This window comes from Centroberyx affinis, unplaced genomic scaffold (genome assembly GCF_046629955.1).
Source record: "Centroberyx affinis isolate AG114_WGS23_722 - 3 ecotype Tasmania unplaced genomic scaffold, CSIRO-AGI_Caff_v1 ptg008889l_1, whole genome shotgun sequence".
Lineage (NCBI taxonomy): Eukaryota > Metazoa > Chordata > Actinopteri > Beryciformes > Berycidae > Centroberyx > Centroberyx affinis.
In genome coordinates this window covers 1-14,738 of record NW_027284358.1, presented here as the reverse complement: position 1 = coordinate 14,738, position 14,738 = coordinate 1, and the positions used below count along the sequence as shown (strand labels likewise).

Here is a 14,738-nt window from a genome sequence, read left to right as displayed (position 1 = left end):
CTCAAACTCTCCGTCATGGAAGAGAAAAACAAAAACTCACCAGACCTGAACATGAAGTCTGCTGCTACTCTGTCTGGTACTACTGCAGTACAGTGTAGTACTGCAGTACTCTGGTACAGTGTAGTACTCCTGCAGTACTATGGATAGTGCAGTACTCTTGCAGTACTTTGTGTCATGTGGGTCTGACAGAACAGAACTGGATGAATCAGGTAAAAATACAAACTTTATTTTCCAACAGTGGAAATGTGAACAGTTTGATCCAGAACACCCGACTGGGAAAATTTTCATTTCATAAAAACAAACTGATGAATCTAAACTCAACTCATTTTTTTTTTGTAAATCAGACCCGTTTCCTCAGCAGTTTCACCGCTGTGGGACCAGAAGTTATTGATAGTTATTGTTAGTTATTGATAATTCCAAATGTTACGAATACAAAACACACAGTGAGTCAGAGATCCATGTTGTTCTGACAATATCATCAAACATCAGAAAATTACATTTAGTTTAATGTCATGTCAACTGGAGCTGATCCATAAAATATTCAAATATTCAACCCCCCGACACACACCTGACCAGGTGCATTGTGGGGACACACACCTGACCAGGTGCATTGTGGGGACACACACCTGACCAGGTGCATTGTGGGGACACACACCTGACCAGGTGCATTGTGGGGACACACACCTGAGCTCCAACATCACTAAACGTTCAGATCTGTCACGCTGCTACAACACAACCAAAACAAACAGGAAGTTGGGGCATTTTTCATTCCACACTTCCTGTCTTGTTTCTTTCTTTCTCAACACTGATTGGCTGTTGGCTGTCTCTGTTCATATTTGATGCTGCATTCACTTCATATTGGAATATCTGTCAGAATGATGATGATAAGCAACAACTTTGAAGTTTGAACATATCCAGGCTCATTTGAATCCAACAGGAAAAACTTTGGTTTCTCCTGATCGGCTTTTTCCTCTTTACAGAAAAACTGCAAACCAAAACTCAGGAGATGAAAATCCTTCATTCTGTTGGTTTTATTTGAAATGAAAATATCCTGAGTCCTATAATTTCTCTCCATCTGAAGACCGTGTGAGAATCCATCATGGCTACCTGAAGGTCCCCAAACCCCATCTTTAGAACCACTGACTTCCTGCAGTATCTTTATCCCATCATGCACTGCTGCTCCAGCTCCCTCCTCCTCTCCTGTGTTTGTCGTTTTGGTCTCTCAGCTGATGAAGTGAGCAGGTTCAGAGCCTCTGACCTCCTCCTCCTCCTCCTCTACTCTTCATCCTCCTCCCCCTCTCCTGTCTGACCTCCTGCCGTCTTCTTCTTCTTCTTCCTCTTCTTCTTCATAGCGTCGCCTCCCTCCAATCCACTGGAGAACTCAGAGCGAAGGAGACCGACCTCCCTCTGACCAGGAGAAAACCTGGAGGAGAGGAGAGGAAACAAGGAGAGGAGAGGAGAGGAGAGGAGAGGAAACAAGGAGAGGAGAGGAGAGGAATCAAGGAGAGGAAACAAGGAGAGGAGAGGAAACAAGGAGAAGAGTTAGCTAGCTAACCATAGCATCTGGTCAGCTAACCATCACTGTCTTGTTGTTAACACATCTGATTAGCACACTAGCTAACGTAGCTAGTAGCGGCTAGCGTTAGCATGTTGACATTAACATCAGTGTGTTTGCTGGCTAGTTAGCTAGCTAACAGTTTGTTCAGGTTAACTGAGCTGACTCTTCTCAAGCTCCAACTCTTCATGTTTTGGAGTAGAGACTAGGGCTAAAGACAAGACAGTTTACTGTGTCACAGTAACCTACATTTGGAAACAAATCCACCTTATCACACTATTCACTTTTACTGAGAACGTTACTGAATGGATCTACAGCCACACCACAACAAGCTGACTCAGCTGCTCTCTGCTTCAGCTGCTTCACACACATTTACACTTTATTCACTAACACACAGTTCACACTGTTCCTCCATCATGGAGACAGACAGGCTGCTGCAGGCTGGAGATCAAACTGAATCTTTAAACTGTAGATACAGATCACACCATGTGACAGTGCAGCAGGTCCACAGATGACTCTACAGACAGCAGATTAAAGGTTTCCTGCCTCAACTGTGACTGTGTGTGTGTTTAACTCTGGGGTTATTGATTAGTTAAAGACTGCCAGGGGAGTGTGTGTGTGTGTGTGTGTGTGTGTGTGTGTGTGTGTGTCTGGTCCCACCGCAGCAGGAGCCGTGTTCTACCAGCCTCCCTCTGCCTGATCAATAACACACACACACACTCTCTCTCTCTCTCCCTTGACAGCCTTTAACTAATCAATAAGCTAGACTCCCTCCCTCCCCCTCCCTCCCCCTCCCCCCCCGCCCCGGGGCAGGCTCGGGGCTCCACCCCCCTGGGGAACGCTCTGCTTCATCACTGTATTGATCTGCAGCAGCAACAGGCTGCTGGACCGACCTGCAGCTGCTTCAGCCTCACTGTGTGTTTCTGCTCTGCTCTTCCAACACATCACCTGTCAATCAAACAGTGTGGGCGGGGCTTGGATTTCCTGTTGATGCAGTTTGAGTTTCTCTTCTCTCTCTCTGTTCAGCCATGGTGGCTCTCACTGCTCATGCTAACTACTAATTCTAGTAGTTCTTCTTCTTCTGTTGAGTCCAAACAAACTGGAAATGTAAAACGCATCACTTCCTGTGCAGCAGGAAGGAGCTGCCAGACTCCGGCTGTTCAGAAAACTACCACTTCCTCACTAACTAACCTGTGCACACACACACACACACACACACACACACCTGTAATGAAGTCTCCACTGACCGCTTGGTGTGTGTGAGTGAGTGTGTGTGTGTGTGTGTGTGTGTGTGTGTGTGTGTGTGGTCAGACCTTGTCCAGACAGGCCCACTGTTAGTAGCAGCTGTTAACAACACCATCAACATACACACACACACACACACACACACACACACACACACACACACACCAACCCACACAGAGCGTCTCCTGTGTCGACTGCAGTTCCACTGAGTGTAAACATGGATCTGTGACTAAAGGGAGTAGTAGCTTTAATTGAGTCTGTGTGTGTGTGTGTGTGTGTGTGTGTGTGTGTGTGCGCGTGGTGTGTGTGTGTGTCTGTCGCTCTGTCAATCATCTCAGCAGGGGTTCTCTGTTAATGAGCAGAGTCAGATAGATGTGCCAGACACACACACACACACACACACACACACACACACACACACACACACACACACACACACACACACACACACACACACACACACACACACACACACACACACACACCACACACACACACACACACACACACGGATGTCTTGACTGCAGGACAGCTGTTATAAACACGGTGGAAGTATTAAATTAACATTTCTCATGACTGTAAATTACCAGTTTTGTGTACTTGTACTCCGAGTATACAGAGTATTTCTGAAGTGAGTAATTATAATTTTATATATGTCCTAACCTGTCCTGTATGAAAGGTGCTATATAAATAAAGTTTTGATTGATTGATGTCGACTTCAGGGCGAAACTATCTGTCTGTATGTGCAGATGATGTGGAAGAGATAAGATGTTTCATCAGATGAGTCTGATCTGTGTTCAGGCCGAGTCTTTCTCCACACGCAAAAAATCTAAAAATATGTTTTGGATTTGTCATTATGGGGAATTGTGTGTAGATTGATGGCAAAAAAAATATATTTTTTGACAACAAGCTTTAGGAAAGAGGAGAAAACAACAACAAGCTGCTGCTGTGAGGCTGTTTGTTTACATCATCACATCTCACAGAAATCTCCAGCAGCTTCAGGACTGGTGACAGGGTCTGAAAATATATATATATATATATATATATATATATATATATATATATATATATATATATATATATATATATATATATATATATATATATATATATATATATATATATACAGTATGTATATATATATATATATATATATTATTATTTGCATTTTTGCACTGTCTCTATAGTTTCTATATTATGTACATTATCTCTATTGTTTTATCTTATTATCTCTATCTTTTCCTTGGTACTGTTGCTGCTGTGGCACCTGAATTTCCCAAAGGGGATTAATAAAGTGCTATCTTATCTTACCTTATTTTATTTTATTTTATTTTATTTTATTTTATCTTATCTTATCTTATCTTATCTTATCTTATCTTAAACCAACCAATGGCAGCTCACCTCTTCCCTCCGGCTTTTCCCTGGCCCTGCGCCGCGTTCCTGGCCTGGTTCTTGGCTTGGTTCTGGTTCCTGGCCTGGTTCTTGCCCTTGGCGGTCCTGTCCTGGTTCTTGGCGGTCCTGTCCTGGTTCTTGGCGGTCCCGGTCCCGCCCCCCAGGCCCTGCGGTGCGTCCCGCAGGCCGAAGCTCTTAGCGGCGTGGCCCAGGTGGAGCGAGCGGATGTGGAAGATGTGTTTCAGAGAGGAGGGGTAGGCTGTGTAGGCCCGCAGGAACGACTGGAGAGCTGGGTAACAACAGTAACACATAACTCTTTACTACCGTTCTCATCGTCCTAAACCTCCATGCTGACCTGCAGGGAGGACTGGAGGGCTTCCATTTGCTTTATTGTCATTACCATCACTGCTAATATCCTCATATTCAGCAGACCTGACTCAACAAAATAACTCTTCATTATATTATCTTCCTTATCATCACTGCACCTGTCAGTATGACACTGAGAAGAACTGAGTTGTGCTCAAACAGCCGAGCTTCTGACTTTAAAAATGTCAAAGGAACAAAACAGTGAGACACAATGTGATAAACAGAGTCTAGATTTCTCTACAGAGTGTTGTGTCTTGCACCGGCCGGCACAGGAGCAACATAAAACAGCATTATCATCACAATAACCAGCAGTTCTCACACTGCAAGTCTCTGTGTGTGTGTGTGTGTGTGTGTGTGTGTGTGTGTACCTTTCTTGGCAGTCTGTACTGTGTGTGTGTTGGAGTGAACGACGTTCTCGAACTCAGTCTGCAGGACTGTGGCTCGCTCTCTGATCTCCTGATCCAGAGCTTTGGACGAGTTCTGAGAGAGAGAGAGAGAGAGAGAGACAGACAGACAGACAGACAGACAGACAGACAGACAGACAGACAGAGAGAGAGAGAGAGAGAGAGAGAGACAGAGAGAGAGAGAGAGAGAAAGAAAGAAAGAGAGAGAGAGAGAGACAGAGAGAGAGACAGACAGAGAGAGAGAGACAGAGAGAGAGAGAGAGAGAGAGAAAGCAAGAGAGAGAGAGACAGAGAGAGAGACAGAGAGACAGACAGACAGAGAGAGAGAGAGAGAGACACAGAGAGAGAGAGAGAGAGAGAAAGCAAGAGAGAGAGAGAGACAGAGAGAGAGAGACACAGAGAAAGAGAGAGAGAGAGAGAAAGCAAGAGAGAGAGAGAAAGCAAGAGAGAGAGAGAAAGCAAGAGCGAGAGAGAAAGCAAGAGAGAGAGAGAGAGACAGAGACAGAGAGTAAGGTTGCAGTATCAAAGTTATATATTATTTACAGAACACATTTCATACAATCATACAACTCACAGCACTACAAACATTAAAAAAGGATCCACAGAACCTCCTCCAGAACCCCTTCAAGGGCCCCTGGCCCCAGTTTGAGAACCCCTGGTAGGACGAAGGCACCTACCTTGCTGTGGTACTTGCCCCGCCCTTTGTAGGCGTCATCCAGCATCAGATTGGACAGGATGTCCTGCAGCTTCATCTCTGATAGGCTGGAACACAGTGAGACCCGCCCACACAGTCAAACCAGGAAGTGGATTAGTGGCAACAGTGTATAATGCTGCGTTCAGGTGCTGCACCAAATATCAGAATTGAAAGTACAATACAAAGTGCTACATATGACTAAGGTGTACTGTGATGGTACTGTGGAGTGCTACTGGTACTGTGATGGTACTACTGGGTACTATAACAGGTAATAGGTGATACAAAGTACTACAGTGTCGTGTGTCTGGAGCCCATAACCAACATGGTGGTTGTCTGAGGTGTTGTTATGTTTCCAGCCTGACAGACAGTCAGTCAACAGACCTGATGTTGTGATTGGCCAGCTCGGTGATGTAGGCGGTCTCAGCGGGGGTGAGGAAGAGGAGGCTGCTTCCTCTTCCTCCGATACGAGCCGTCCGCCCGACACGATGGACGTACTCTGCTGCTGAGGTGGGGGGGGTGTACTGCACACACACACACACACACACACACACAGAGCTGTGAAGTGTGAAGTAGTAGCAGTAGTACTAGTATTAGTATTAGTATTAGTAGTAGTAGAGGGCAATATGGCCAAAATATAATTACAATCTTTTCAGGCAGTATCACGATCCATGCTATGGATCACCATTTGTTTCATGTTGACTATTTCTAAGACTATTTTGAAGTTACTGAACAGTTCAACCCAACTGGTAAATACACAATATTCAGTTTGCACCCTTTAAAGAAAATAAAACCCTTCAAGAAAACAAACACTGATCCAATCATTTAAAACTGAAAAGAACTGAAAGACCTTTAGGACCAGCCAGAACTTTTTCAAACATATTTTAATGAATACCACACCAGTTTCAAAAGGTAGGCAATACTCAAATGCAATTTTGCATTCAGAAAATTAGTCTATGCCAATCAGCTAGCTGGTCCAAGCAGTCACAGACTCTGCAATCTACAAAAAGGGGGAGATGAGCAGTAGTCCAGATGAACATCTGAACCTCCTCAGCTCGTCTCTCTTCATCTGCTCCATGTTGTCTTCACTATCAGCCCACAGCAGCCCATACAGGAGGAGGAAATACCAAGCGGCCAATCACAGCTCTTGTGGTCTTGTGCTGCTCTATGTTCAGTCACAGTTTTGGAGAGGAGCAGTAAGCTCCAGTAAGAGCTACAGAGACACTTTGACACAGAAGTATAAAGGCCTAGGAGGAAACCGCAAACAAAATGACTTCTTCTTCTGAAGACTTTGTCCAAGCAACTCCACCTAGCATAGCGTCCCTGGGGCGAGGCTGGCCTGGACAATGGCAGACTGTTAGGTTGTGAAAGTAGTGTGGAAGCAGTCAGTGTGAGTGGTGTCAGCGAAACTATGATGAATGCAAGCACTGCAAAATATACTTGGATTTTTGTTAGAATGCAGCACAATTCTTCCGATCTCCTTATAATGGCAGATTGTGGACAAAATTTCACTGGTTATGATCTGCTTGGACAGACAGCTGACTGAAGGAAATCGACCCCAACTGGGGCTGGCACGGGTTAACTACCCATGTCAGCAGGATCCAATACTAATCACTATTCAGGAGACACCCACCAAGGGCTATGAACATAACTAAAGAGAGAATACCTGTGAGAGTCTGTGAGAGCGTGGGCCGAAGAAGAATCACGGACGGATAACATGGCTGCAGACCCAAGAACGGAAAAGACTACGAGGAAGGCAAGCACTCAGCAAGAATCTTGCACATCAACAGTATCCGAGGAAAGGCTTCAGGTCTGTTCCTGCGGCTGGAAGAAAATAACATCTTCAAAGGGAGAGAGGGGGAACAGGGACCTCAGTCAGTCGAATGAAGTTCAGCGACTGGAACCACACCAAAGTTTGCAGGATATCAGCCCCCCCGAGGAAGTAAACTCAAGCACAGAGGCAGAAGTGGAGGAATTTACGGAGCCCATCCAGCCAAGAAAACCTGCAAGGGAGAAGAAGATCAGTGGGAACAAGCCTTGGGTGAAATTGCCTGGAGCTTCAGAGAAGGCAGAGTGGGGGACGATCAACGCAGACCTGACCAGCACCCTAGAAAGGATGGAGGGGCACAGTAGAAAGAAAGCTTGACAAGATGGGGGACATAATCTACGACTATGGAGCAGAACGGTATGGAGTAAGGGAGAAAAAGGAAACAGGCAGCAATAATGGAAAGCAAGTCAAGACGGCATCAGGAGATAGAAGGCCTGATCCGGGAGAGGAGGCAGCTCAAGAAGCAGTGGAGGAAGGCTTTGGAAAGCATGAAGAAAGGCATCAATATACTCCGGTTAACCTTGAGAGGAGCAGAGAACCTGCAGAAAGCATGCAAATAGAAAGAACAAGCAAGATCATGTTTCTTCAAGGACCCGTTCAAATTTGTGAAATCGCTTTTCACCAACGAGAAGGGAGGAAGCCTGAAAACGTCAAAGCAAGAACTGGAGGAGCACCTGGAAAGAACACACTCCAATGAGAAGAGGCATGAACAAGCTATTAAATCGGATATCCCACCAATTGAACAGCCAGAGAACCAGATGGATGTCAGCCCTCCGAAGTGGAAGGAAGAGGAGAACTCAGTAAGACGGGCAAGAGCATCATCAGCCCCAGGGCCCAATGGGGTTCCGAGTATACAAGGGCACTCCTGATGTTCTAAGGTTCCTGTGGAGGCTAAGGAGAGTGGCTTGGGAGAAACAAATCGCACCCAAAGCATGGCGCAGAGCAGGAGGAGTCCTGATTCCGAAAGAGGAGTCCTCTGATATCAGCCAGTTCCGTCCCATCTGCCTCCTAAATGTGGAGGGTAAGATTTTCTTCAGTGTCATAGCTCAGGGGATTACCAACTATCTGGAGAGAAACAACTTTGTGGATACAACAGTTCAAAAAGCTGGGATTCCAGGGTTCTCTGGATGTCTGGAGCACACCAGCATGATTTGGCACCAAATACAGGCAGCTAAGAGAGAGAAGCGGGATCTCCATGTCATTTGCCCTTAATCTTGCTAATGCGTTTGGGTCCGTTTCTCACAGTTTCCTCTGGGCATCCTTGAACTTCTTAAGTATAACAGAGTCCATCACAAACCTTGTCAAAACCTACTTTCAAGACCTGCAGCTCTGTTTCACCACACAAGGTTTTACCATGACATGACAGTGCCTGGAGATTTGCATAATGGAAGCTTGTACCATCTCCCCATTGGACTTCATCATGGCCATGGAAGTGGTTGTCAGTGGGTAGTGGTGGTGAACGGCTTATGTCCGAAGCCAACATCAGGGCCTACATGGACGATATGATGACCATGACACAACAGCAGCATGCACCAGATGCTACTAGGGAAGCTTCAAGAGAACATTGCAAGGGCCAGAATGAAGATCAAGCCATCCAAATCAAGAGGCATCTCCAGCATCAAACTGGCAGATCAGAGGTTCTTCATCAACCAAGAACCGACACCAACGGTGTCAGAGAAACTAATCAAAAGCCTTGGAAGACAGTATGACTTGAAGCTCAAGGACACTGACCAAGCGCAGGAAGTGCTCAGAGGTCTGGGGAACATTGACTGATCTATGCTGCCTGGCAAGCTGAAAGTCTGGTGCCTGCAGTTTGGGCTACTACCCCACCTTATGTGGCCATTGACATTTATGACATATGACAAGAGTTGAGAAGAGGGAGAAGATGATCAGTTCCTATGTAACACCTAACCAGGAGTTTAAGTGCACCAAAGTGAGACTAGAGATGACCCTGTCAGAGTCCCCAGACATGGTGAAAAGAGCTGCAGCACAACAGGCAATATCTGCTCTCCACCATGGTGACATCATGGGCCAAGACCAACAGGGAAAAGGAGGCTTGGGGCTCGGTGAAAGACGACCTAACTGGAACAAAGTATCTTCATCTGAACGGCATTAGTATGTTGTGGCTGAAGTCCGCCGACAGTAGTCAATAAGGTGCACCAAGGCTGTGTCACAAGCTAAGTAGGGCCAGTGGATGAGATGGGAGAGCATGGATAAATGGGAGATCAGTTGGAACACAAGTAGGATCAGTTTCCTTATTCGAGCAACCTACGATGTCCTTCCTGCTCCCAGAAATCTCAGCCAATGGCTGGGTGAAGATCCATCATGCCCCCTGTGTTCAACACCAACTATGCTCAGACACATCCTCACTGGGTGTAAGGTGAGCCTCTCCCAAGGAAGTGCTCAAGTGCCTGGCAGCAATTCTTGAAACCAAGAGAACAACCAGCAATGCCTTGCCCCCCAGAACATCTAACCCAGCTGAGACAAAAGCATTTCTCTGGGAAGGGGAACAAGGACAGAGGAAGTTCCCTGAGGACCAGAGTCAGACAACTGGAAGCAGCCCGGGACTGGGAACTGCTGGTGGACGTGGGCCAACATCTTACAGTTCCATCGGAGATAGCCAATACCAACTTGAGGCAAGATCTGGTGCTGTGGTCCAACTCTCTGCGCACTGTCTACTTCGTGGAACTCACAGTACCTTGGGAGGACGCTGTGCACAAAGCCTTTGAGAGGAATAAACTGTGATACACTGAGCTTGCAGTGGAGGCAGAGCAGCAAGGCCGGAGAGCAAGGGTTTGCCCAGTGGAGGTCGGATGCTGGGGCTTCGTGGCAGTATATTATAAGGCTGCTGAAGGACCTGGGGACCGGTGGGCAAGCCCTACGCCAGACTATCAAGGCAGGGCGGAGTAGCCAGTGGCTCTGGCTGAACAGAAAAGACCCCAGCTGGGCTCCTAAGTGAGCAGGCTGGGGGGGGTTCAAGGACGCCAGAACTCACTGCTGAACCTACTGGAGATGAGATGAGCCAATTCAGCAAAACGCCAAAGATGGAAGGAGCTGTGAGAACCTGGATTTCATCACTAGATTTCACCACCTGTGTACACCCCCCAGGAAACACCCATTTTCACAATCTACTCACCGATTTGTTCCCGTTTCGCGCCACAATTCAACTCCCTTCCGTTTGATCTCATTTAGTTTTCTTGAGGAGAGCAGGAGAGAGTATCGGCCGGAGCAACACGCTCAATTGCGCGGTAAACATACAGTAAGGTCGTTTAAACCCTTGCGAACCGTTTATTCATCTACCACCAATCAACAATACTCTGCATTCTCCCGGATCGCTCCATATCCACTCTGCTCAGTTGTTTATGGAAGCCGGTCATTCACCCACAACCCAGCAGCAAAAACCCGGACTGGACTTTTAGACTGACGGGACTGAACTGACTGACTCCGTAAGTCAAAAAAATATTTATTTTTACTTGAGGGTTTTTTTTTGTTTGCTTGTTTGGGCTACTTACAAACTGAACTGAATTTAACTTTGTTTACATTCATGAACTGAACTGAACTTAATTTTCTTTTTTTTTCTTTGGGCAACGGGATTTACCTGGACTAAAACAAACTGTGAAAGAAAACCCGTAGTGGAATTTTGAGTTGGATTATTTTTTGTTTTGTGGACTTGGGGACTTTTTGTGAAAGTCTTTACATATATGAATATTTTGGTTCTGCACTAAGATTTTGTGTTTGTGTTGTTCTTGTTGGGTTGAGTATGGTCATTCGATGTGTAGGGGGTATATTTTGATTGGTGTGCATCCTTTTGTGAGGTTTGATTTAAACACTAAGAAAAAAAAACTACAAACGAGACAAAACCTGACTGACCAATCTTAAATGCCAGGAGAGAGACCTGGCTGGCACCCCTAACAAAATAATAAAAAATAAAAAAGAGAACACAGAAAGTCAGACTGTCACAGAGCCCACTTGAAAACCCAATGACCTGTCTGTCCAGTCCCTGCCACCTTCTCTACATCGGAGCAAGTTACAGGTTCGTGCTTAAAACCTTCCATCAGCACGGGAGTATGAGAGGTGGCACTGTGGATTTTAATATCATGTTCTGTGTATTTGAAACATAACATCATCACATCACCCACCGCCACAGCAGCAGGTATTTACCTGAACTATCCAGGTGACCTGTGGTAGGTCCAGTCCTCTGGCTGCTACATCCTGACACACACACACACACACAAACATATTTATAATGTATGTAAATATTACATATGCAGTAGCTACCATAACAAAACTAATGAGCAAACTATTAATAAACTGTAAACATAGAAACATTATAGAAGAACTGAATAACAACACTGTCTACTATTAGTTTGGATATGAAATAGCACGCTAACTTGGAGGTCAAAGGTCAGACTGTCAGACTAACTGGAAAACTAGCAGCTACTCTGACATGGCAGTGTCTGGAAGTGAAGTCAGACTGAAGCAGAGTGAATGTACTGACCGTACAGAGCAGCACACCGGACTGACAGACAGAAAACTCCTGAAACACCTCCGACCGCTCCTGCAGGAGACAGGAGGTACATCAATCAATCAATCAATCAATCAATCAATCAATCAATCAATAAAACAAAATAACTAAAACAGTGTCTGGGGTCAAACAGGTTTCAGCGGGGAAACAGATCGAGCTGAGAGAGGAGTGAAGGGAAACACACAGTAGAGGAGGGACTTGATTATTATGGGATGGCACACGGCTTCCTTACCTCCTGCTTCATGTTGCCGTGGAGACGCAGGAAGTTGAGCGGAGGCTTGTGATTGGCCGAGGGCCCGCAGAGGACGGAGGAGAAGAGAGAGAGGAGAAACTCGACCGCCTCACAGCTGGAGACGAAGACGATCAGCTTATTACTCTGCTGAGAAAACTACACACACACACACACACACACACACACACACACACACACACAGTTTATTACACTGTTGAGGAAACTACACACACAGTTTATTAAATATCACATTATACCCTATACATATACTATTAAATATATGCCAATAATCCTAAACTTTATTTAATTAACACTTACCTTACAGAAAAGTTTACAAAGTGATTTACAAAGAGCATAAAGACGAGGAAGAGTAAAAGAACAACAGGAGAGAAAATTTTAGACAAAGACAATTTAGAAAGAAGTTAAACATCCAAAACAAAAATGAAAACATAAAAAAAAAACCTAGAAATAACCGCCTCACGGTTGTATGCCTCCGCCAATAAACTTTGTTTTATCATTGCAAGGACAGTCTTTATTTATTGAACATATATAATTAATGTGATTATTAGGTCAACTTAAAGGATTTTGGTGTCTGATAAAGTAAGTGACAGCACTTCCACCGTTTCTGTAGAATGACCCAAGATGGTTTTCTCAGCTACAGTGGTAAGCAAAACATTATGATGTCACAGTGAAGTTGACCTTTGAACTTTTGGATATAAAATGTCATCACTCCATCACTTTATCCTATTAGACATTTGTGTGAAATTTCGTCATAAGCTTCTTTTGTGAGGTCACAGTGACCTTGACCTTTGACCTTTGACCACCAAATTCTAATCAGTTCATCCTTGAGTCAAAGTGGCCGTTTGTGCCAAATTTGAAGAAATTCCCTCCAGGCGTTCCTGAGAGATCGCGTTCATGAGAATGAGACGGACGGGCCGGAGCAGAGGCATAAAAACAGGATTAAAGTCAACATGACATGATGTCACATGATGTCACATGATGTCATAAACTGTTTCCTATGACCTTACATCAGTCCAGAGAGATAATACAGATCATTTTTACCTTACATTTGTCCAGTATGAAAGCAGCCAGACAGACCAGTCGGACTTTACTGGGAACGAGCACCACGACTGGTTCAGCTCCTCCGGCACGGCGAAGCTCTCCGATTGGCCGGCCGGACCGGGGTCAGGGGTCGCCGTGGTGGTAATGATGTCAGAGGAGGCGGGCCAGACACGTGGATGCTGACCGGGTCGTTCATACACAAGTCTGCTAACCGAGACAGACCTGGGACACGGACACACACACACACACACACACAAACACACACATACATACACACACACAACTATGAAGGTATTTTTGTAGTAAAACGCCTGAGAACTTCCATGATGAAAAGATTTCCTAGTGTGTGAATACACAGAAAACCATCTGCAAACTTATTATATGATATTTGTTCAGTTGATAAGAAATGTGTCTCCTTGTGCTGCAGAGGTGAGACCAAGTCCACTTCACTCAAGTCCCAAGTCAAGTCTCAAGTCCCAAGTCAAGTCTCAAGTCTCAAGTCTAAATGTAGAACAGCAAGTCAAGTCAGAACAAATCAAGAGTCCAGTATCAATTTAATATCTTAAAGAAAACTAAATATCTAGGACTTTTCAATGCAATATGGTTTTAATAGGATAAAAACTTGGTAAGAGCATCATGAGTTTGATTTCTATAATCAGTTTCAACTTCAATAAATTCAATCATTCCATACAAATTCAGAAAACAGAATTTAAATTCAGTCGTCTGCTGGAACAAATCTCATCACTTTCAATCTGAGTCATTTACACAAACACAAGATCTCAAGTCAAGACTTTAGAAACCTTTTCAAGTCATCAGAGTACAAGTCAGAGTCAAGTCCCAAGTCACCAGAACCCAAGTCAAGTCAAAGCTTTTCTCTCTCTCTCTCTCACACACACACTCACACACACACACTCACACACACACACACACACACACACACACAGTGTTACCGTGTGTCAGTGTTGCAGACAGCAGGACGTTCTGTCTGCTCGGTCCCGTAGAGTTCAGACTGTTTAATATGACAGCCAGATCCTCTCAAAACCCAGGTCCAACGTCCCTGCACACACACACACACAGAGACACACACACACACACACCACAGACACACACACACACACACACACACACCAAGTTAAAATGACAGCAGTGTTATAATTCCAGGTGGTGAGTTCAGTCAGCTGGTTTGATCTCCAGCAGACTGAACTCCAGATGACATGGAGACTGAACCACAGTAATGAGACTGTAAACACAACACACACACACACACACACACACACACACACACACACACACACACACACACACACACACACACACACGCTGAGCAGCTCAGTGTTCATGGAGCCAACCTGAGCTAGCTTATGTTAGCCAGCTAGCTAAGCTCCAGGTTTCTGTCCACAGCATTACAGCTATTGTTTTAATTCTGGTTGTTTATATA

The 14,738-nt window shown here is 45.1% G+C and overlaps 1 protein-coding gene across 1 annotated transcript; it reads right to left on the bottom strand.

The window, feature by feature from the left end:
• Positions 1-205: 205 nt before the first annotated feature.
• LOC139640276 (ATP-dependent DNA helicase DDX31-like) lies at positions 206-14,357 on the bottom strand (the record flags this gene model as incomplete). The annotated part of the gene is given in 12 exon segments (XM_071514461.1): positions 206-1,423; positions 4,202-4,481; positions 4,927-5,038; positions 5,640-5,724; positions 6,038-6,177; positions 11,643-11,693; positions 11,980-12,039; positions 12,239-12,394; positions 13,301-13,368; positions 13,371-13,464; positions 13,467-13,522; positions 14,251-14,357. Coding segments are annotated over 12 exon segments (1,357 nt in total), but the record flags the coding sequence as incomplete, so codon positions are not given.
• Between the last annotated feature and the right edge of the window lie 381 nt (positions 14,358-14,738).